We start from the raw sequence: 24,477 nt of genomic DNA, 5'->3' as shown, positions 1-24,477 counted from the left end.
ACATTTGTTAAAATTTATTATAAAAGATAAAATAAAGTATAGAAAACAAGATGGTAGACAATGAAACAGAGGAAGTTTTTACGTATTGCTTCAATTTTAGTTTCCTCCTTAAGCTGTGGTATTTTATTAAAATAAAATTTATCATAAAATATAAAAAAAATAAAATTATTAAATTTTATTATAAAAGATATAAAAAATATTAAAGTTTATTATAAAAGATACAAATAAAATTTTAAAATTTATAAAACAATATAGAAAACATTTTAAAAATATAAAAAATTGTTAAAGTTCATTATAAAAGATAAAAAAAAATATAGAAAACTTTTAGAAAATTATTAAAATTTATTATAAAGATATAAAAAATATAGAAACTATTAAAAATTTATAAGAAAATAAAAAACCTTTAAAATTAAAATTTATAAAACATATGAAAATTATAATTTAATCATCTCAAACATCAAAAATAGTTTTGAATGATTAATCGGATCCGCTTTTTAATACTTTATTTATTATTCTTTGACGATGCTATAGTTTTGAAAAATGAGTTTAATTTTGAGTAAATATAAATTTAAAAAATAGACTGATTTTGAGTAAAATAATATTAAAAACCAAATCAAGATGGCAATACATAATTTTTATTTACTTAAAAACATAATTTTTATTTACTAAAAAAACTTCTTTCCCGATTACATGGAAGATCCTTTAACCCTTTTATTAAACTATTTTTTTAAAAATTGACTTTTCTAATAAAAATATTTTTTTAATTATAAAAGAACAGGTTTGAATAAAAAAGAGAACAGAGTTTGAATAAGATTTTAAAAATATAAAAAATGTCTTACTGAAATTCAAAAAAGCGGGTGCATGAATATTTCTTTGAAATGTTTTTTATATAAGAAAACAAATGACAAACAATTAGAAAACCAAGTTTTTTTTTTAACAGGAAAACTTAAAAGGACCACTTGGACGGAGGCGATCGTAGGGGGCTGGCATGGGCCCGGCCCCCTAAAATGAAAAATTATCATTTAGGTCCTTTAAATTTTTTTAAAATTTTAAATTAGTAAAAATAAAATTATACTTTAACCCCTAAAATTATAAGAATTTAATTTAATATTTTAAAAATTATAAAGATATAAACTATAGAAAATCAAATTTTCAATCGACCCCCTTAAAATATTATTCTGGCTTCGCCCCTACACTTAGAACCTTTGGATCAATGCATTTTTGAAAAATGGATAATTTTGACTCGATTCTTTATATTTTTTTCATTTTTTTAATTTAATTCCTCATTCAATTTTAATTTATTCGATTTAATTCTAATTGCACTCAATTTATAAATATGATTATATATACTATTTAATTTTATATATGATTTTAATTTCAATTATTTATTTTTATATATTTACTATTAATTTAATATACGGTTTATTTTATATTCTTAGATATATAGATTTTATATTTTTGCTTTTAGTATATTTCTAATTAATTATAAATTTATTAATTTTAATTTTTTGTATTATAGGTTATTAATCAATTTTATGTTTTATCTAATATTTTTTATTCCTTTTCAATATTATTTAATTAAAATATTCTCAAAAAAAATCTAATTTACCACCTTAACATTGAAGCATATAATATATTCAAAATATTGTACACATTTTATATTCCAAAAATATTATATACATAATTAACCCATGTATTACACCGGTATAAAAACTAATATATTACAAACTACGCAATATTTAAAGAAACAATCTGACATGGAGGACGAAAATTGTGATAAGTGGATACCTTATTTGTTTGACACATCGTCATCATTAATATTAAAATAATGTGTGATTCTAATTATCAATTACTAATATTTATAATAATTTAGTTTGATTTATTTTTAAGTATAAATTAAGTTTATATGTTAATTAGAGGTATTTATGAGCTGAGTCGAGATAGGTCCAATCAAAATTTTAGGCCTGTTTGTTATGCCTGAACTCGGTTAGACTTGAAAAATAGACCTAAAATTTTTCTCAATCCAAGCTCAAATAAAAATACTAAAACCCAGGCTTGATCCATTTGTATTAAATTTTTTATATAACTTTTAAAATATATATAATACATAAAAAATACTAAAAATATTAAAATAAATATTTCCTAATAAATTAAAAATAAATTACAAAATATATGTATACTTTGATAACAATGTTTTTTAAGAATGAAAAAAAATCCTATTTGTACAAATAACATTGTTATAATAGCACTGTTATTTAAGTTAGAAATATGTATTATATTAATCCTATCTTAATAACAGTGTTATATTAGCATGCTATTTTAACGTTTTTAAGTAACAAATACAAATAACTTTTTTTATTTAACCTTGTGAAGTTGTTAATAACACTGTTATTTATTTAATAATATGTTATAATAACAGTGTTATAATATATTAAGCTTATTTGTATTGGGCTAATATGTTAGTAATTCTAAGAAATTAAAATATATATATATATATGTAACTGTATTATTATAACATTAAAATAGGTGTAACTTAATAAGCAAATGCTTCTAAAATAGTAAACTAAAAAAAATTATACGAGCATGACTAGATATTTGTTTCTTTCTTTTAATTATATGAACATGACTTCCTAGATGACTTTCTAAAGTTCTCGGCTAGTGGAGCTGCCAAAAAACAGTTGTTGCGTGAAATCAAATTTTTCATTTAAATTTTTTATAATTTATAAAAATTTTAAATTAGTTTACACTTTAACTCATCTAAAATAATAAAAATCTGATTTAATTTTTTAAAATTATAAAGATATAGTTTATTAAAATAGTGAAATTATATTTTTTACTATCATAAAAATATATAACTTAATTTCGGCCTCCAAAAAATTTCTAACTCCGCCACTGTTGTCAGGTCTAGAAGTTCTTCCTATCCCAAAAAGTTGATTTGCTAAGAAACCTTATATAGAAATTAATTAATCACGTGTCCACTCGCTAATCTCCTCTAAAAGAATTAGTTTCCCATGTATCCCATAAACAATATAAAATTGATAAAACAAATAAACATAAAGAACATATCAAGATTAGAAGTTTGAGAAGAATCCTGAATTGTATTTGAACAAAATGTAAAAATCTAAAAAGAGTTTGCGTTGAATCCATAAATCAGATTCTCCAAAAAATATATGAATGAAAATAAACTGAAAATAAATCCTAGTACAAAAGATCCTAAAACCTGAAAACTAAACTAAAAGAAAAAGTCTAAGTTACAGAAAAGACAATTTCTCAAGTGTTTAATAAGCCTATTTATAATATTAGGGTTTACCATCTTCTTTAGCCCTAGTTCGCTAACGTTTTTTTTTTATTTTCATTATACAAACCAAAACACCATTAGCTCTTAATTTCTTCCTGTACAAGGCCGGTATCACGAAATCCATTGTCTATGTCATGACATTGAAGGCAGTTTGCTTGGATAAGGTTCAGCTTTAGCTTCAGGGGTGTATTGCGACATTGTCTAGCTATGTTGCGACACTAAAGTCAGTATGGCTATTTCTACATTCTGCTCACTATGTTGTAACGTAAACCCTTTGTGTTGCAACGCGGCGATCAGTATTGAATTCTCATGCCTTCGAATGGTGTCCTGTACACTCACTAAACATGTTACCCTTCCCTTAGGCCTATTTTGGACCCTAAAGTCATAAACAACAACTAAATTACACTTTTTATCAAATAAAAACTAAGGTTGAAAAAACTAAATAAAACATATTAAATTTACTCATATTCAAACTCCTTTAGTATGAAAATTAGTTTAATTTACCGCAACGAATTGCGACAAATCAGATACTTCTTGTATGATTCTTTGGTGATTCTGCTCTTTTATATATATACTAGACATAAAAGGAATGTGCTCTTTTTATTGACACACGACATTTTGCCTTTTTTTTTAATTATTAAAAAAATTTAAAATTTTATTTTGGTCTCTCTATTATGTTTAAATTTGATATTTAATTTCTATACTATAATTTATACCATAATTAAGTTACTATATTTTTATAATTTTATTAATTAATCTAAATAGTTAATATCATTAATTTTTTATTAAGATTGTAACGATTCAATTTTTAATGGTATCAAAAATTATGATTTTGGGACCTCGTTTTCTACACCGAGTTTATAAATATTAAATTAATATATTTACGGAGTTATTATATAGGTAAATGAATTTTGAATAAGTAATTTAACTGAATTAGTAATTAAATAAGATTCACGAACTAAATTATAAAGTCTAATCGCTATAAATTCTTAATTAGAAAATCACTTTAGAAATTAAATTACAATTAATCAAAGGTTTAAAATAGAAATTAGACCATGCAAAATTAAACATTAGTGGAAACTAATGATTAATTAACCTAATTAATTTATTAAGCATAAGGAAGCAAATATGGAGTGCCAGGCTTTTTCAGATACGGTGAGCCGTAAGGGTGAGAGGGTCTTGAATTGTGTTCAAAGCAAATTAAGTTTGGTTCAAAAATGGTAACCTTTGTAAACGAAAGCAAAGTAATAAAGCAAGAACAAGATGGTAGACAATGAAACAATTGGAGGATATATGTACGTGTGCGTTTCAAATGCGTGGCCATAGGGATGTTTCTAATCCACCCTTATAAAGTCAACGTTCCCACGCTTATGCGTGGTCTTTATTATTATTATTATTATTATGAATTTTTATATATATTTTTATAATTTTTAATGAATAGAAATCCTCTTAACTTGGTGATTAAGATACAATGTGAACAACCATCACACTAAATTACTTTAACTGTTAAAATACATCAAAAAAATCTATAGAAGTTAATAATTTGTCAATTTTCCTGTACTTTTTTTTCTTTTGGAGTTAATCTTGTCATCTATCATGTTGTGGTTAGAGATATATAGGGGAAAATAATAATAAAAATATTTAAACTCATAAAATATCAATAAAATTATTAAAAATGATAAAAGATTGAAAATTTTATAAAATTATTAAAAATAATTAAAATGACTTGAAATATAAAAAGATAGAAATATTTAAATTTTATAAAAGCATTTAAAAATTATTAAAAAATATTTGAAATATAAAGTAATTAAAATTTATTATAAAATATAGAATTTATAAAAATAGAAAAAATAAAATTTATAAAACAATATCGAAAACTTTTAAAACAATTATTAAAAATACTAAAAAATATTCAATTTTATTATAAAAGGTAAAAAATATAATTTTTTTAAAAATTTTAAAAAATCATAAAATTTATAAGATATATGAAAATTATAATAATTTAACCGTACGAACTTACCCGGAATAATTTGCAGTAATTGTAGAGATTTCTGGAACTATTCTGGAATTTTCTCTTTTCCTCGTTTATTTTCGATTTCTTAATCTATAATATAAAATTTTTCACTTATCAATATTGACTTCACATTTATTCTATTTCACATCCTTAATGTTTATAATCCCCTTATAAGTAACATTATCTGCAATTTCACTATTTACCTATTTATATTCAATGTTGTCCATCCGTGTCATAGTCACTAAATTATTTTTATCTTGAGCTACAGAAATCAAAATTAGGATCCGCTAATTTTACCTGAAACTAGACTCACATATCTTCTTATCATAAAATTTTCAAAATTTTTGGTTTAGCCAATAAGTACAGTTTATTCTTTAAAGTCACCCCTGTTCTGCTATCTGACAGTTCCGACCCTTTTTTACTAAAAATTAATTATCTCCTCGTAAGGAATTTAGATGATATTTCTGTTTATTTTTCTTGAAAATAGACTCATTAAGGATTTTAAACATATAAATTTAAGCTCATAATTATTTTTCTCCAATTTTTGATGATTTTCCAAAGTCAGAATAGGGGAACCTGAAATCATTCTGACCTTGTCTCACAAAATTTATTCTATCTCATGATTTACAATTCCATTGCTATCATCGTTTCTTCTATAAAAAACTAGATTCAATAAGGTTTAATTTCATATTTTATTCATCCTCTAATTCAATTTCTACAATTTTTAGTGATTTTTCAAAGTTAGACTATTGCTGCTGTCCAAAACTGTTTTAGTACAAATGTTGATTTCGATTTTTGCCCCAAATTTCATAGTTCATAGAATTCAGTCCTTGCTCAATTAACCCCTCAATTAAGCTAATTTTTTACAATTAATACTTTACCTAGAAATTAAAAGTTATTTCACAACTATTGAAATTCAAAATTTCCATATAAAACCCTAACTTCAAACTCTTTTACAATTAGGTCTCAAGCATTCACTTTCTATTCAATTCTTTCAATAAAATCAGCATATAAACAATTTAAAGCTCTAATTCCATGCTGAATCATCATATAATTCCAACACATATTCATAGAAACTTTGAATTTCTTTCATAGAATCAAAAACTAATGAATTCAACAAGTGGACCTAGTTGTAAAAGTCACAAAAACACAAAAATTTCAAGAAATAATCAAGAATTGAACTTACTTGCAGTAAAAATATAAAAAACCAGCTTAATCAAACCCTTCTATGGTGTTTTTGCTGATGAGAATGCAGAAAAATAAAGAGAAATCTAGATAATTCCACTTTAGTCTGAACTTTATTAAGTAAATTTTGTCATATTCTAATTTTGCCCTTAATTCATCAATTTTCCTGTTGATTTCATGCCCCTTGCCGTCCAGCCCAAATAGACCTTGGGTCTATTTGCCTTTTAAACCCTCTTTCTTTTATCATTTAAGCTATGTAATCATTTTCCATAATTTTACATTTGTTACAATTTAGTCATTTTATTCAATTAACTATCGGAACTTCAAATTTTCTTGATGAAACTTTAATACTAACTTACTAAAACTCCATAAATATTTATAAAAATATTTATGGCTCGGTTTAAAATTTTCAAAGTCTCGATACCTCATTTCTGATTCTAATTTTTTAATATTTATTTTTAGTACACTATTCGCTATTTCAAAAACTTTCCTAACTTGACATTTAACTTATATTCACTAAATTAATAATATTTTCTACTCATTTGTTGGATTTAATGATCTCGAATCACTGTTCCGACACCACTGAAAATTTAAGCTATTACAATGCAGGGTACTATGTTTAAAATTTAATATTTTAGTTAATATTTTTGTTAAAATCAACAATTTGACTATTTTTAAAAGATTAATAATAAAATTCGACTCTTTTAAAAATGTTGAGTGTCAAATTTAGTTTTAAAAAGGGGTAATATATAATTTGGCCCTTGAATTTGTCCATTTTACCTAGTTGGTCCCTAATTTTTTTAACCTAATTGTTCCTAAATTTGTATTCTGTCGACCAAGATGGTCCTTCGCACTAACACTGTTAATTTGTGTTGATGTGACATTAGCAACAAATTTAGTGGTGCCATGTGGCAACCTCTTAAAATTTCATGTGACAAACATAAATTTAAAAAATTAAAAACACATAAAAATATATAAATTAGTTAAAAAAATTATTTTTTAACATCAAGAATGAATCTGGACACCTCTTTGTCCAAGTTCATTCTAGTTGTGCTTGTAGTAATTATATATATTTATAAAATATCAATTTTTATATATTAATTAATATTTTCAAATTTTGATTGGAATAGTAATTAAAATTCGAGTTTCGCATCTAGGTGACATGGATGGAGATGGGATAAAGGAAAGGGGCAAAAAAGAGAAAGAAAACAAATGATGATTCATGTTGTAGTAAATTATATATATTAATCATTTATTTATTTACCAAAATCATTTTACAATCTTATATTTTTTAATTTAATTTATAATATTTAGTTATTTTATAATTTTAATAATTTTGGAGCAAAAGGTTAAAAAAACAGTAAAAAATCGAAATATCAATTAAGCTCACATCAGCATATTGATTTATAAAGCTTATTATTTGTCAATATAGCTGCGGTTTTATTTGTCATTTCAATATTTGTTAATTTTATTAATAAAGAAGCTCAATTAATTGAAACTTGATTAATATTTTAATTTTTTACTAATAACTTTTTAGATCCTTACAATAAATAAATAAAACACTAATAAATCAAATCAAAACAAATATGAGAAAATAGAAGAAAAGAAGAACATAATCTTCAATTTTTATGAACACCAATAAACTACATAACGATTAATAAATAAATATTATTAAAATTAGAAATCCTATTATATGTAAAAATCATAAATTTAAAATATAAATATGTGTTTAAAATTAATATACAATAAACAATAAAACATGTGTTTGTAATTAATTAATCATAATAAGATATAAAATATGTACAATGTTAAAATAAAAATAAATTAAATTAATTGTAAATAAACGAAATCTAACACATGAATATGGCTCATTTCTTTTTAAAATTTGGCAGTTAAGTGAAGACGCCCACTATTAGTGTTTTTATTTGTTATTATGGCTTAATTAAGAAAACGTAAGGTGATTGGATGGGACGTATGTCCCACCAAGCATGAAACTTGACTTTCACCGTCAAAGTGGCGAACAAAGGAGATAAGAAAGGAGAAGACGAGCCAAGGAAGGCTACAAACACAGCCACAAGGGAAAGAATGATGGAAGAGAAGAAAAAAGAAAAGAAAAGAAGCTTTTTACAGGTATTGTATATTTCTGGGTTATATAACTTGCTTTTATTTTTACCTTCGTTTGCATATTGATGGATGATTTTCTTGAAAGCTTGTATTTTTTCGTGAGGTCCATATTGTGTTTGGGTATTTAAGTGTTGGAATCTTTACAAATTACAACTCCTTTTTTATGAAGACCTGTATACATTTCCATTCATATTCTTGTTTAGTTACAGATTTTAATGAGAGACAGTGTGATTAGTGATATTAGTTAATAATAAATATACTAGGATTTTTGTGTCATTAAATTGAAGTCGGTGAAAATGGTCATTGGATTAACAGTTATGAATTATGGTCATATTCTTGTGGCTACAAATATTTCAATCTTAAATACAAGACAATAATATGAATCAGTAATAAATGAATATCAATGAATTGTAATTGTGACCTATGAAGATTCTATTTCTTCCATTTTAGATAGCTGAAAATGGGTTCCTTTGGAACAGGTAAGCACTTGACAGCCCAACCAAGGGGACATGAAGCAGCTGCAATGCCGATGCATGCTCCCCATTGTCCCCAATTCAACCTCTCCGTACCTGTAAATCGTTTAAGAAATTCCATCATCACCACTTTTAATGTGCTTTATAATTTTAAAGTTCTTTATAAATTATATTATTATTTTTATAATTTTTTATTAATTTCCATAATTTTTATATTCTATAATAATTTTTTTCAAAGTTTTCCATATTGTTTTATAAATTTTGTGTTTTTTTTCTGTTTCTAATAAATTTTAAATGTTTTTTATTAACTTTAAATAATTTACTATATTAAATAAAACTTATTTTAATAATTTTATTGATTTTTATAAGTTAAAATAATTTTTTATCATTTACTTCCACTTATCACAACTACAGCATACCAAATAATGAAATTAACTCAAAAAAAAGAGTTAACTTTAAGAGATTTGTTTTTATGTATTTTGTTGAATGACAAGAGACATCATTCTACTCATTATCTGGATTCTTCAGGGTCGGATTTTAAAAAAATTGTATAACCCACAAATAGATGAAGGTATACGTTGAATTTATGTCCACTTATATGTTAATGTTGTAATGCACAAATGACTATAATTTATCTAAGCCATAAATAGATTGTCCTAAAGCATTTTTTTTTTGTTCTAAATTAACATTATACACTGAATTGATATTTAAAAAAAAATAAAGAACATTGTTTTGTGTTTAAAAGGAATTTGTATGAATTCAATCAGACATTAAATTTGAATTGGTATCAATGAATATAATTGTACTTTTTTGCCAAATTAACGTTATGCACTTTGAATATAAAAAACTAAAATGATATTAGATAATTACAATATTATCAAATTCATACCAAAAAAATGAAATTAAAACCTAAGTACACTATCATTAAAGTAGGCAATTACAATATAAATTCCATTTTAAAGTAAAAACATTCTACGGAAAAATAAAGAAGGAAATTTTGCCTTCATAATCAATATTGGGAAATTTTGTAAGTAATTTGAAGGGAAAACTAACCCAAACCTCAATGCTTTTTACAAGTTGCCTTCCAGAATTTATATGGTATTTATATTTTAAAATTATTTAATTTGGTATTTGAACTATAAATATGAGTTTTATTATAGTACATGTACTTTCATAAAATGTCTAATGTGGTCCATAAACTATCAATATATGTTTTATTATGATACCTGCTTTTAACATTGTTAGGGAATAGCTAAACCAACCAATTGGTCCTAAATTTATTTTATTATAGTACATGTATTTTTTTGTAATCTAGTTGTTCCTAAATTTGTATGCCGTCAATCAGGTTGGTCCTCCGCACTACTACTATTAATTTGTGTTAACGTGACATTGCCAACCAATATCGTGGTGCCACGTGGCAACCTCTTAGAATTCCATGTGACAAATATAAATTTAAAAAAATTAAAAATACATGAAAATATATAAATTAATTAAAAAAGTATATTTTTTCATGTCAAGAATGAATCTAGACAATAATTTGTCTGAGGTTCATTATAATTGTGGTTGTAGTAATTTTATATATATTATATTTTATAATATATCAATTTTTAAGTTGCTATTGTTTTTAAAAATATATAAATTATAATTGATAAAATTAAATAAATTAAATAAATAAAAGCCTATAATATATAAATTTATAGAACATATAAATTTATAAAAAATATTTATAATATATATTTTTATAATATAAATTTTAAAAATATTTTTTACGTAAGCCATTAAAATATATTTTTTATAATATATATTTTTAATTTATTTATAAATTTTTATAATATATTTTTAATATATATTTATAATTTTATAAATTTCTAAGGTTTTATAATTTTTTATATATTATAGGCTTTTATATATTTAAATAATTTTTATAAATTTATAAATTATATATTTTCAAAATAATAACAATTTAAAAATGATATTTTATAAAAAAAATTAAAATTACAAAATTACTACACAAACACATTTGTAATGAACATGGATTAATGGTTGTCCAGATACATTTATGTTTAGATTCATTTTATATTTTGAATATTTTTAATTTATGTTTATCACATGGCATTCTGAAAGGCTGCCACACGGCACCATCAGATTGATTAGCAATGTCACGTCAGCACAAATTAACGGTGCTAGTGCAAAGGACTAACTTGATTAACAAAATATAAATTTAGGGACCAACTAAGTTAAAAAAAAATTAAGGATCAACTAGGTACCAATGTACAAACTCAAAGGACAAATTATATATTTTCCCTTTAAAAGAGGTAAACAATAAATGACTAAATATGTCACTGTATCAAACTAAAATAGTGTCATGTGTTCTTCTAGAAAACAACATCCCAGGTATCGGCTTTAACAAACCAAATCAAACAAATCCGTGTGGCTCAGATAATCAAATATAACTTATAATTAAATTATCAAATTTTTCGCTGTGAACAGATAACAGACCTACAAGGATCCTTTATACCCACCAGTCCTAACAAGGTCAAGCTCCTTCCATCAACTCTTTTCAACTCTTTTAAGTCATCATACTCTTCTTCTGGAACTTGTTTATGTGCAAAAGCAATACACCTTACGTTGCTAGCAGCCGTACCTTGAATAATTTGCTCGAATTTCGCCCTTTCGCCATGATCGATATCTTTCACATATCTTTCACAACTCCACAAGCATCATAATAGGTTGAGCACATTGCTAGGACCATCTCAGCATCTCCTTTCCAATGAACATGGACAGTATCATCATTGTTCCTCCCAATCAAAACCCCACTTCGTTTTTGCTCAAAATCCAAGGCTTCAACTCCATTAAGTACTCTACAACTCTTCTTCATCTTCTCCATATCCATCTTCAGTTCCATCACAGCCCATGAATGGATTGCCTTTTCATATTCTGTCAATGGAGACCCGGCAGTAGTGTTTAAAGCAACACCTTGACGGATCAATTCAACAACAAATGGAGAAATTGAACCACCTCCGTCCTCTATAGATTCTTGACCAACCCAAATTTTGTCACTTGAAGAGTACCTGTTTTCTCAGTACAAATTGCAGTGGCAGAGCTCACTGTTTCACAAGCAAAGAGCTTTCTCACCATTGCTGGATCTCCCATCATTCTCTTCCCCAAATAAGCCAAAATCATTGTCACAGCAAATGGCAATCCTTCTGGAACTGCAACTACAACAATGGTAACAGCAGCAGCCACAATTCCCACAACAGCAATAACACAAAGCAAGCTTGATTTAAGAGTGGTACTCATTGAAAAACAGCAAATAAATTCAAAGAAGCGAATATGGTAGATAATGAAACAAAGGGAACCTCTTTCGGAGTTTGGAGTGACCAAAGCAACTTAAGCTGATACATTTGTATTTAGTAAAGATGAACGGAGTCCGGGTTTTATGCAATTAAGCAAAAAGCTGAAACGCGTATATGATATTTTCCTTCATTATCATATTCTGAGAAATTGAAGGGAAATTTTGATGAAAAAGTACACGGTTTCTTCGAAATTGCCCTAGAAATTGTTCACGCGGACAAGACAAAACTTCGGCGTTAAGATTCCAACTAAAACAACTGTTTTGGATTTAATCTATATATATAATTATTACTTTAATCTATAATTAATGGATTCTTATGCTAATATATGGGGAATAATAAAAATTATTCTAAAATAATGCAGACAGCAAAAGGCAACATAGGATTAGTGAAAAGGTTGTTTTTTGTCTCTCAAATTGGAAGTTGAAATTGAAATAATTTTTTATCACAACTGATTTTTACTTTTGTTGAGTGAAACTGTGACGGTGACACTGGTTGAAGCTCTTCTATTTTCCGGTGGCAGTAAACTTTTTTTCCTTAACAGTGATCATAGCCGATTGATGGTGAAAGATGCAGCAAATTCAATACACAAATGATCGGATTATTCGGAAAATCGAGCACAAACTAAATATTCTTGTTTGCGATTTGTTCACATAAGCTATGGTCACGTATGAATACGAGAACTTCAACAAGTCGGTACTAACAACATTTTGAGTAAAGATCATTTGAAAGTGATAAATATTCTATAGGATCGAACTTGTAAGAGTGTTAAATCAAATTTGATATCATAAAAGATACAAGAGTAATGAAAAAAAGAGGAGGATGAATTGTTTGTGGTGGAAATTACACAGTATATTAAACGAAATGAGAAGATAAAAGAAAATTAGAATAAAAACAATATTCAAACATGGCCATCAATGATCAATTTGATGTTTACTCCCAAATATATTGGCAATCTTCCACTGCTTTTTCACACCAGGCTTACATGGATCCTTTATACCCACTACTCCTAACAAGGTCAAGCTCTTTCCATCAACCTGTTTCTTCTCTTTTAAATCATCATATTCTTTTTCTTGAACTTGTTTATGTGCAAACGCAATGCAGCTTAGGTTGCTAGCAGCCATGCCTTGAATAATCAGCTCGAATTCCGCCCTTTCGGCATCATTGAGATCTTTCACAAATCCAGAAGCATCATAGTAGCTCGAGCACATTGCTAGTATAATCTCAGCAGGTCCTTTCCAATGAACATGGAGAGTATCACCATTATTCCTCCCAATCAAAACCCCACTTCGTTTCTGCTCAAAATCCAAGACTTCAGCTCCACGAATTAATACACAACTCTTCTTTGTCTTCTCCACATCTATTTTCAGGTCCGTTTCAGCCCATGAAAGGATCGCCTTTTCAATAGGACAATCTGAGAATCCAAGACTGTCGGTAGTGTTTAAAGCAACACCTTCATGGATCAAATAAACAACAACTAGAGAAATTGAAGAAGCTACCCCCTGTTGACCAACCCAAAATTTTATCACTTTCATTGCGCTGCCTGTGGGAGTACCTGTTTTATCAGAAAAAAATGTGGCTAAAAATCGCATTGTTTTGGTAAGTTAATGAAAAAGGGAACGGCAGGAATACGAGAAGGAGAAGAAAAAGAAGATGATGATGATGATGAACAATGAAACAAAGCAACTAACTGCTTGCTTGGTGTAACTCAAATCATTGGGGTATTAAATAGTAACTAAGCAAGAATATAGGAACCACGGAATATGCTGTTTCGCCTGCATTATCATATTCTCGAAATTCATAAGAAAGTTGAAGGAAAAGGATACGGTGGTTCTTCCAAGTTTCCACTCAGAAATTGCTTTTTTCGTTTTAGTTCACACCGTTTTAAGAAACGCAATCTTCGGCATTAAGACTCCGGTCCAACTACCTACTGCTTTGGCAGTAAAACTATATATATATTGAGTTAATTGCACTATACATCTCCAAATTAATTTTTATTCTAACTTGATCACTAGATTTTACAATGTTCTGATTACATCCTAAACTATTAATATTATATCAATAAAGTTCTATTATTAAAATTATTAATATATCTGTTAAATAAAATACCAAATCTCATGTGTTATAATTTAAAATGAAGTTAAAAAAAATAAAACATACCACATAACATTTAAAAGTTAAGACTAAAATTAAAGTAAAATAACAAAAAGAGAGTGAACGTTAAATGTTTTGTAAAAGATTCGAAAATTTTATGACCAAATTTTTTACAATATTTATTTTTTTTAATTTTATTATTTTAAGCTATATCATGTATGCTTTGAGATTTAAATTAATGATTTTAATTAATAAAATATCATAAATAATTTCGATAATTTGAAAATGTAATTAGATATAATTTAGAAATGCATAGTGAAATTAACTTTCTCTTAATTAAATTATATTTTGTTGATATAAGTTAAGGGATAACTTTTTTATTTGGTTCTAAAAGATAACATTAATCATTAATTAATGAATTATTCTGGTCGTACGTGGGGAATAATAAAAAGTTATTTCAAATAATGCAGAGCATGAAGCATTAAAGGTGTGTTTGATTTGTTAATGAATAAAAAAAGAGTATGCTTTTGTATTTAAAATGTTTTTTTATTTCATGAAAATTGAAAAATAACCAATTTTTAATCTGGTTTCAGACAATTGAAACGCATTAATATAAATTATAAATTGTGACTTCACTTGTAATTCAATCTATACTAATTTTTTAAAGTGAAAAGCTCGAAGAAAATATGAATATTTTTAATTTTATATTAACTAAAATAACTTCTTTTGAGACCTTAGTACCACCTATCTCTGGACACCGACAAAAAAAAATATAAATTATACAAATTAATTAAAAATAATTAAAAGGTTTTAACAATAGTAGTCTTTTAAGCATTTAAATTAGGGTTAATTAATGTCAAATGTTCACATTTAATAAGTCTTCATTGATTCAATAAGCTGAAAAAAAAAAAAACACCCCACACATTATTCTTCATTTCTAGGAACCTCATACAGCACAATACATAGTAAAGAAAAAAGGTCGTTTATGTCTCTCAAATTAGAAGTCGAAATTTCAAATAATTTAGGGGGTCACAAAATGATTCAACTGATTTACCTTTGTTGAGTGAAACTGTGACCGCAAGATTGGCTGAGCCGAGCTCCTCTGTTTTCCGGTGGTAGTCATTTTCATCCTAACATTAATCAAAGCCGAATAGATTGCGAAAGATACAGCGAGTTCAATACACAAATGAGTCTACAAGCAGGATTCGAAAACGAACATAATTTGCATCATACTGTGTTGTTTCTAGGGAACATTCATGACTTGGATGGACTGCAACATGTCTGAGACGGCAATTACGAGGTCACCAGATTTGATCATTCCCCTGGCCTTGAGTAACGAGAAGGTTTTGTTAAGGTTGCTTTCCATATCGTCGGAGAAGCCGAGACGGAACGGAATGAGACCCCATTGTAGGTTCAGACGTCTCCTGACAGAAGTTGTGGTCGTAAAAGCAAAGATGGGGCAATCTGGTCGACAACGTGACAGGAGAGATGCCATGTGACCTGTCTTTGTGTAAACAAAAAGGGCATCTACCTCTAAATTGTTAGCTGCAGATCACACAACCAAACTCATGTCAATACCATAATCAATGAAAAACTAAGAATGATGGATGATGTCATATAATTTACTCCATCTACAACAAAACTATCGAAGCATCTTTTGGGAAAATAAAATAAAATCGAGAACAGGACAGGATGAAAACTGGGAACAACAGAGGATAAGAGGGAAGGTGAAGAGAAAAGAACATCACCAACTTTATAAATTTATAAAATTCCTAGGAGAAAAAATGTACGCAGGTAGATATTTATTATCATAGTTTATCGGATCCACGAGATATTGACAAGCTAGAAAAGGTATTTACAAATCAACTGACATGTTCATAAATGAAGCTACGAGATATTGACAAGCTAGAAAAGGTATTTACAAATCAACTGACATGTTCATAAATGAAGCTATCTACCAAATTCCCGTGTTGAATTGCTTTCCTGAATTCGTTACTTGAAAAAGAAAATTTAACAAACTTGATAAAAGCAATAATCTCATGCTTGAACGATGAACTATGAATCTTGCCTCAACCGTCCAAATGCCCTCCCAAAACAGTTAACTTGAAGAAAGAAAACGAAGAGGTAAATTACGTAACCCTACAAAAATTCTTTTCAAGACCTACACCCTACCGGGATAAATAAATTTTTGTCTCAAATACTGAAAGAGAACAAAGTTTAATGTCTCAAGATGTAGAGAGTTCGTTTAACTTTGGGCCACAGTGAACTCAATGAAGAGAGATGACACATTGATGCAGGATAGATATATGCGTGCAGATATAAATTCACACATCCATACTTGTGCAAGCACATAATTAGACATGGATTATAGAACCAAAACCAAAGATTCTTACCCATCTTGGCTGCAGAATTACAAATCTCTTCTGAGATGCTATCTGCAAATGAAGTTCCTACATCCGGCAGTACCATAGCCTCGTGGCGTTTTTCCTCCCTCCACCATTTCTCTATTCTCACACTAACACTTCTCAGAACAGCTAATGCCTTATCGGGGTACTGCCCCATTGCTGATTCACCAGACAGCATTAAAGCATCAGCTCGCTGCCGTACTGCTTCAGAAACATCGGCAACTTCAGCTCGGGTGGGTGTAGGGTATTCAATCATTGATTCAAGTAGCTGGGAAGCAACAATCACTGGCTTATTCAGTTGCCTGCATAGCTGGACAATCTTTTGCTGAGCTGATGGAACCTGTTCCAATGGTATCTGAGCACCCAAGTCTCCTCTTGCAACCATAGCTCCATCTGATGCTTGAATAATTTCTTCCAAGTTCTTTAATGAGTCAATACTCTCAATCTTTGCAATCACAGCTATGTCACTGCATCATAACATTGAGATGCTGTTTTCAGGAAAGGAAAAAGACTGATATTTGGTACTCCTTTTTGGTATATTAGCACTAATGTTACTAAAAGAGTACTTAGTTTCAGTCTCAAATTCTAGTTTGTAACCTTTGAAAGCGCACAAGTAGCATCTACATCAAAAGTAGAACCTTAAAGCTTCTTCCAAAATATCAGAATTGACCAAAACTATTCTAATCTTCCAAAAGTGCAAGGGAATGTATGACACTTACCTACCACGTGACCTAGCAGCAATATAGCTTTTGAGATGTTTAATCACTTCAGCAGATTTGACAAAGGATATTGCAATAAAATCAACACCTTCTGCAATCCCAAAGTCGATGTCTAACCAATCCTGAAGTGGAAAAAAGCATATTATCATGCAACTAGGAATAAAGTTTTCATTTGTAGATAACGACATGCAGGCAGCACAACAGAAGAAGAAGGTAATCAAGTGAATGTTACAAATGCATGGAGGCAAACAATAAAGACATGCTTCACTACTGAACCACAAAAGTTTCAAAATCACGAGAACCTACGGAGTAAATATAAAAAATCAGATCCAAAACACCAGTGCTGGGATTGAATGAGTCAGGGTCACTCCACTACCTCATTTCACAAATGGACTTCTAGCTATTAATTTTGAATTTTACATACCTTGGACTTCTTTTTGTAACATTACATAAGCCAATGCCTTGTTGAATGGGAAAAGAAAATGCTAAAATGTTTAACAAGTTAAATAATTAATACCAGTAAGAAGGAAACAGAAAATTTCAGACAAGCACATGGTTAATTCAAAGAGACTCTAAAGTTCTTAATATTGGTAGCTCCTAATGTCTGATTCCAATGTTACCATATGTGACCAAAGACAAATCATAGATACCCTAGGATAAAACTAGCATTCAAATTGGCTAAATCATTCAATACCAATTAACAAAACTCAATGAGCAAAAATGGGAAACAAGTAACAACCTTGGAAGAAATGGTAGGAAGCATTGCATTACGCTCGCGAACAAGACTCCCATCCCTCCAAAAAGTCAAATTGGCTCGAGGAAGCAACAATCCCGGATCAGTGCACCTACACTTAACATCAGGACCAATCTTCTCAATCACCTCAAACCTCACCATTCCACCATCAACCAAAAGTTCATCTCCAACTTTCACATCTATATACCAACATCAAACAATTTTATTTAAATCACCAATAAGTCAGTTTACTCAACATAATTATATTTGTTTTTACTAAAAAATTAAGCTCAAACCTTCGGCAAAACCATCGTAATTCACGTTAATTGTTCGCTCTGGTCGCGGTGTACCGAAAGCTCTAACGCTGAATGTCCAGATTTCTCCATCCTACATTTCAAAAATAAATAACTTGTGATTAATGAGATGAACAGATTTGAAATTTTATCAAACTTTTTTTTTTTGCACTTTACCTCAGCTTTAACGGAGGCAGCGCCACCGAGATCTCCCATGTGAATCTCGCTACCTTCAGTATCCATCATAATGGCGACAGCGAATCCTTTCTCCTCGTTAAGCCTCCTCACCCGCTCGATCACCATTTGATGCCACTCGCGAGTGCCATGGCACATGTTAATCCGAGCCACGTTCATACCTCCAACAGCCAACGCTTCCAGCTGCTCGAACCCGCAAGTTGCGGGACCAATCGTGCATATTAACTTCGTCCTTCTCGTGCTCCGGAATCCATTCTCCTTTAGCTCCGCCTCCGTCACAGCGTCAACCTCGATCCCGGCCGCCGCTCCCGATTCCGACGGCGCATGAGACTGAACCGCCACCACGTTGTCCGCTGATAAAACCCCCGAAACTCCGGTCTGTCCGTTTCCGGAATCCAGTACTTGAGATGACGCTGCATCGAGATCTGAAGATAACGATTTCGTGATAGTGATATGGTGCTTTTTGCTCGGGAAGTTAATTACCGGGAACCGGGTGTAGGATGTCGACGGAAGTTTATGGAGAGTGAAATAAGGAGCACGGGAGGGAGTGAAAAATTGAAGGGAGCGCGACATTGTTTCGGGGAAAGAAAAACGGTTACGGTGGCCGGAAATGTATGGAACAAATGTAGTAGGAGTTTTCCTTTATTTTCTTTTTCAAGGGTTTTTTTAAGGGGAATTTTGAGGAGGGAGGCGGATAAACCGAAGCAAAAAGAGCCGTGTTTGGAGCTTGGGAAATGCCGCCAAGTGAGCGAGCAACTCACAAGAGACAAACTTTGCTTTTATCTGCTTTCTGCCAAACAGAGCTTTGAGGACTAATGGTTAGTTAAACGGCTAAATAGTACAAATCAAAATATTAGGACCTAATTTTTTGTTTTTACGTGGCTATTTTTAATTGGTTGAATTAGATATTCCAAAAATATTAATTGCAGCAGACATCCCCAAATTCTTACCCTCATTTTAAATTAATTTTTAAACTTCAAAACATTCTAATTACATCCTGAATTATTAATGTTATATCAACTAATTCTTTTTGTTATTAAATTCGTTAATTTAATTGTCAAATTATGTGTCAAGTCTTATGTAGCTTAAAACTAAAAAAATAAATGAAGGTCATAATTTAAAGATTTTTGATGCAATTATTTCTTATTCAAATGCAATTCAAATTTTTTAATTACATATTAGTAAAAATAAATTTAAAGAAGTATTTAGAAAAAATATTGTTGACACCATTTTTGATTGAAAAACGGGGTCGACTTGGGTTTTTAAAAAAAGAAACGGGAGTCGCCACCAATCCTTTTTTATGAGGTGTGATTGGATCACCTCGAAAATGGGTTGTTTTTAATAAACGGTTTGATTTTATTAAAATAACAAGTTTGGTCCACGAAATTCAGAAAAACGGGTTCGGGAGTCGGTTACGCACGAGGAAGGATTAGCACCCTCGATACGCCCAAAATTGGTACCTAGTTGATTACTTAATATCTTAGTGTCAAAGAGTGAAAACTTTGAAGAATTTAAAAATACGATCCTTGTATTAAAAAGTTAAAAAATTTTAGGAAAATGGCATGTTTCACATTATTCGAGAAAGAAAATCATATCCATTAAGTTAGGACACAATGTCTCGAATTCTCGATATGCGAATGAAAATGCTTGTTCAAAAGACATTTAACTATCTTGGATAAAAAAGGGATCACGACCAGTAAGTTAGGACACGATCATTTTTTAATTCCCGATATCGTTTAAAACTTGAGTTTGAAAAGATTCGTGTAATAAAGTTTAAATGAATATTCAATTGTTTAAATCAAATGAAGAAATCGCAACCCAATATGTTAGGGCACAATTTATCAAAATATTAAACATTGAATATTACCTTTATTTTGAAAAATCATCGTTTCGAGAAAATAACATGTCACATCCAATGCGTTAGGACACAATATATTGAATTCTCGATAACGAACTTTTTATCATTTTTAAAAGAGTAATCTCGATTATTTTGATTCAACAAAGAAAATCGGAACCCAATACGTTAGGGCTCGATTCTCTCAAAGATCTCAAATATCGAGTGCTATTTTTATTTTGAAATTTTCCATTTTTGGATAAATCCGAGTAAAAAAATGAATGTAAAATAATAATAATGATGATAATGCAAATAAGATAATACAAGCAAAATAAGAAAAGATAAATAAATAAGATGGCAAATATATAATAAAAAGAAATCAATAAATAAACGAATAAAAATTAAAGCACTTAAGTAAATAATAATAATGAGCATGTAAATAAATAAATGAATTAACATCAAATGTATATATGAAAATGAAAACGTATATATAGGACATATATAATATAAGGTATAAAATATAATATATATATTAGGGAAGTATATAAATACATAAATATGTACATAAATAATAATGAAGGGATAAATGTATGCCTATATATATCCTAAAATATGTATGTATATATTAAGATAATAAAAATGCATGCATATATACGTAGATTATAAAATATAGATATGTATATATATATGTATGTGTTTTAAAATATGTATATAATAACAAAATACATTAATATGTATATAGGATACAACATATAGAATATAAGTATATTATGTACAAATATTTGATTATAATATCAATAATAATATAATAATATTGTATGATGATATTAATAATATTAAAACAAGTAATTTTAAATAAAATAACCTAAACAGCAAAAAAATGGGATTAAATTGAAAACGAAGTTAAACTTTGGGCTCGAAATAAAAAAAAAAGATTAAATGGTAAGACGCGCAAGAGAGAAGGGACCAATAGTGAAATATTCCCACATCACTGAAACGGTTCGTTCTAGGGGAATACAAGCGCATGGTCTAAGGACCAAATCGAAACAGAAGCAAAATTACGTCGCCAAAATCAAAGATAAGAAGGAGATCTCATCGAACACGCCACAAAGGAGGGGGGACCATTGGGCAATTATCCCTAATCATATGCGCATTATTCCACGTGGGACTAAAATGAAACAACCATAAAATTGTATGGCAAATTTAAAATAAAAGGAAAAAAAGAACAGGGGGCTAATTGTAACGCATTGTAAAAGCGGGGGACCCCGCGCCAAAATAACCCATTTCGTGAAGACGCGCGGCTCCCCTGGAACGGGTCGGGTCGCGCGCGGGTCATTGGGCTAAACGGCGCCGTTTCAAAATTGTTATTAAAATCAAAGTTTTTTTTAATTTCATTTTTGTGCTGTTTTCTTTTTTAAAAAAGTTTGAATCTCCCCCTGGCTCTCTCTCTCCCTCACGATTTCCAGCTTCATTTTCGGCCTCCACCGCGCCACCTCCACGACGGGTGGCCGGAGTCGCGTGTAACGAGCCTCTCGGCGCTCCCTTCATGGCGTCCTGAAGGCTTGACCTTCTCAACCATGGGACTGAGAGAAAAAAAAGAAGCCCCTCCCCTCATTCGACTCCGGCGACGACGAAGACGGGCTCCGACGCCGGCCTTCAAAACAAACAAGTATCCCTCCTTTCCTTTTTTCGTTTAAAAAAGTTGTAGAAAATAAACAAAAAAAATAAAAAATAAAAAATAGAAGAAAATAAATAAGAAACGCAAGAACATAGAAGAAAATAGACTGAGATCCACCTTTTTCTTTTGCTTTTTGATCTTTTTGTTATTGATTCGGTCTCCATTACAAAAGGAAAAACCAAAAGAAAGGAAAAAAAAAAAAAGAGCCCCCTGGTATTTTCTTTTTCTCCCTTTATATAACCGATTACAATACCTATTTATCTATTTCTATTATTTTTTGTTTTTGCCTCTGCCTTGCGTGTTTGTTGCTCTCCTTGCAGGTGGAGCAGGTAGAGCGACGTCAGAAGGGCAGGTGATCGGCGGAGTTGGTGGCGGTGGCAGAGGGTAGGTGATGGGTGCGGCGGCTGACAGAGAGCAGCGGCAAGTGGGATACTAGGGTTTCAGTTTCTGAAACCCTAGTCTGATGTGGGCTTGGCTGTTGGGCCAGGGTGCTGAGCCTTTTATTTCTTTCTTGGGCCCGGGCAAATGGGCCTGCAACAAATATTTTTAAATTTTCTTTTAAAAAACAATGCTTTTTCTAAAAACAATGATATTTAATTTAGTTTTGGTTTGTTCTTTTTTTTAAATCCGAATATTATAAGATTATTGCAATTTTTCTAAAAATCAATCAAATTTGTTATCATTCTTAAATTGTTAAACCCTATATTTTGATAAAATTTAATATTTATTTTATGTATTTAAAATTTTTAAAATTAAGTTTTTTTATTTAAATATTTCAGTCCAAAAATTAAAATCGTATGATATGGGATATGAGTGATGAAAAATAAACATGATAAGTTGACAAATTTTTATAGAAACTACCAATAACGATAATGGTTGGACTAGGATATTTAAATTGAAAAAGTAAGAGGATTGACTTTTTAACATTTAAAATACTGGAGGTAAATATCAAGTTTTATATAAATACAGGGACTAACAACAGAGTTTAACCTTTATAAATTATGGTTATTTCATTGCCGGGCTTACGATGAGATTGAACCACTTGAGTTTTGCTACAAGTGAACTGTACAGGTGTGCTGAAAAAGTGTTTTAGTTTGGGCCTTGACGATGTGGATTTGATAAGATCGGCATCACCATATTTGATCCTCTGGCCCACTTAAAAAGATGTTTAAAGCAATGTTTTTTAAACGTAGCGGGTTGAATCGATTAAATTAAAATTTTTAATTAAATTAAAATTTTTAAAAATTAATTCAATTGATATAACTGATTTAATCATAATTTAATTAATTTTTTTAATTTATTTATATAGTTTTTTAATCTAATCAAGCCACTTTATAAATTAATATTTTGATCGATTCTTAATTCAACAAGTATGATAAGTAAATCCAATTAAATTCAAATAATATTATTTAAAGTTAAATTTAATTAATATAAAGTTTTTAATTTCATAAACACAGTTAAAAAAAGGCATGGGTAAATATTGTAAAATCTATCATGGCTTCACCTTTTTACATATTCTGTCTCAATTTAGCATGTCTTTATTTTAGATGTTGAAAATTTAACATTATTATTGCTTCCATAAGTAGTGGATACATTCATAATTTCCTCACTCCACTTTGTCTTAGCCCATTCTATATTTTTTTTATATTTTTAATTATTCAATATTTATTTACAATTTAATTTTATTGTTTAATTAAAATATATTTTAAATTTAGATTAAGTGACTAATTAGTGTTAGGTGTAGTGGTAAGAGACATTGCACTTCAAATGAGATAACATTGATTCAAATTTTAGAGATAACATTATCCAATGAGACAATTATGAACCCCAAACATAGACCCTGAAACAAACACGAGGATAAAAAAATTAAAATGAGTTAAGATAGAAAACTATTATTGTAATACCCCAATGTTTTGGTTTCAAAGAAATCACAAGTATTTTAAAGGTGAATTAAGTATTTAGAAATAAAGTAGGAATAATGAAATTTATTAAGGATTAAATTGTAAATTTTTAAAAGTTGAAGGATTAAAAGTGTAAATTTACCATTTGGGGAAATGGATGAAATTTTAAGAAATTTTT

General features: G+C 29.0%; 1 protein-coding gene and 1 long non-coding RNA gene across 2 annotated transcripts; one reads left to right on the top strand and one right to left on the bottom strand.

The window, feature by feature from the left end:
• Positions 1–8,441: 8,441 nt before the first annotated feature.
• On the top strand, positions 8,442–9,681 carry LOC121206355 (uncharacterized). The gene is made up of 2 exons (XR_005901426.1): positions 8,442–8,627; positions 9,101–9,681. It is a non-coding gene; the product is annotated as an uncharacterized lncRNA (long non-coding RNA).
• A 5,765-nt stretch (positions 9,682–15,446) lies between these two features.
• On the bottom strand, positions 15,447–19,635 carry LOC107928530 (pyruvate kinase isozyme A, chloroplastic). The gene is made up of 6 exons (XM_016859779.2): positions 18,869–19,635; positions 18,695–18,785; positions 18,405–18,598; positions 17,666–17,787; positions 16,935–17,413; positions 15,447–16,086 (listed from the first exon to the last, which is right to left on the bottom strand). The coding sequence occupies exons 1-6, from the start codon at positions 19,457–19,459 to the stop codon at positions 15,785–15,787; spliced, it is 1,779 nt and encodes a 592-aa protein (XP_016715268.2). The 5' UTR covers positions 19,460–19,635; the 3' UTR covers positions 15,447–15,784.
• Positions 19,636–24,477: the final 4,842 nt, after the last annotated feature.

Source organism: Gossypium hirsutum, chromosome A09 (assembly GCF_007990345.1).
Source record: "Gossypium hirsutum isolate 1008001.06 chromosome A09, Gossypium_hirsutum_v2.1, whole genome shotgun sequence".
NCBI classification, from domain to species: Eukaryota; Viridiplantae; Streptophyta; class Magnoliopsida; order Malvales; family Malvaceae; genus Gossypium; species Gossypium hirsutum.
Note: the sequence above shows the minus strand (reverse complement) of the source record. Positions and strands in the feature narration are given on the sequence as shown.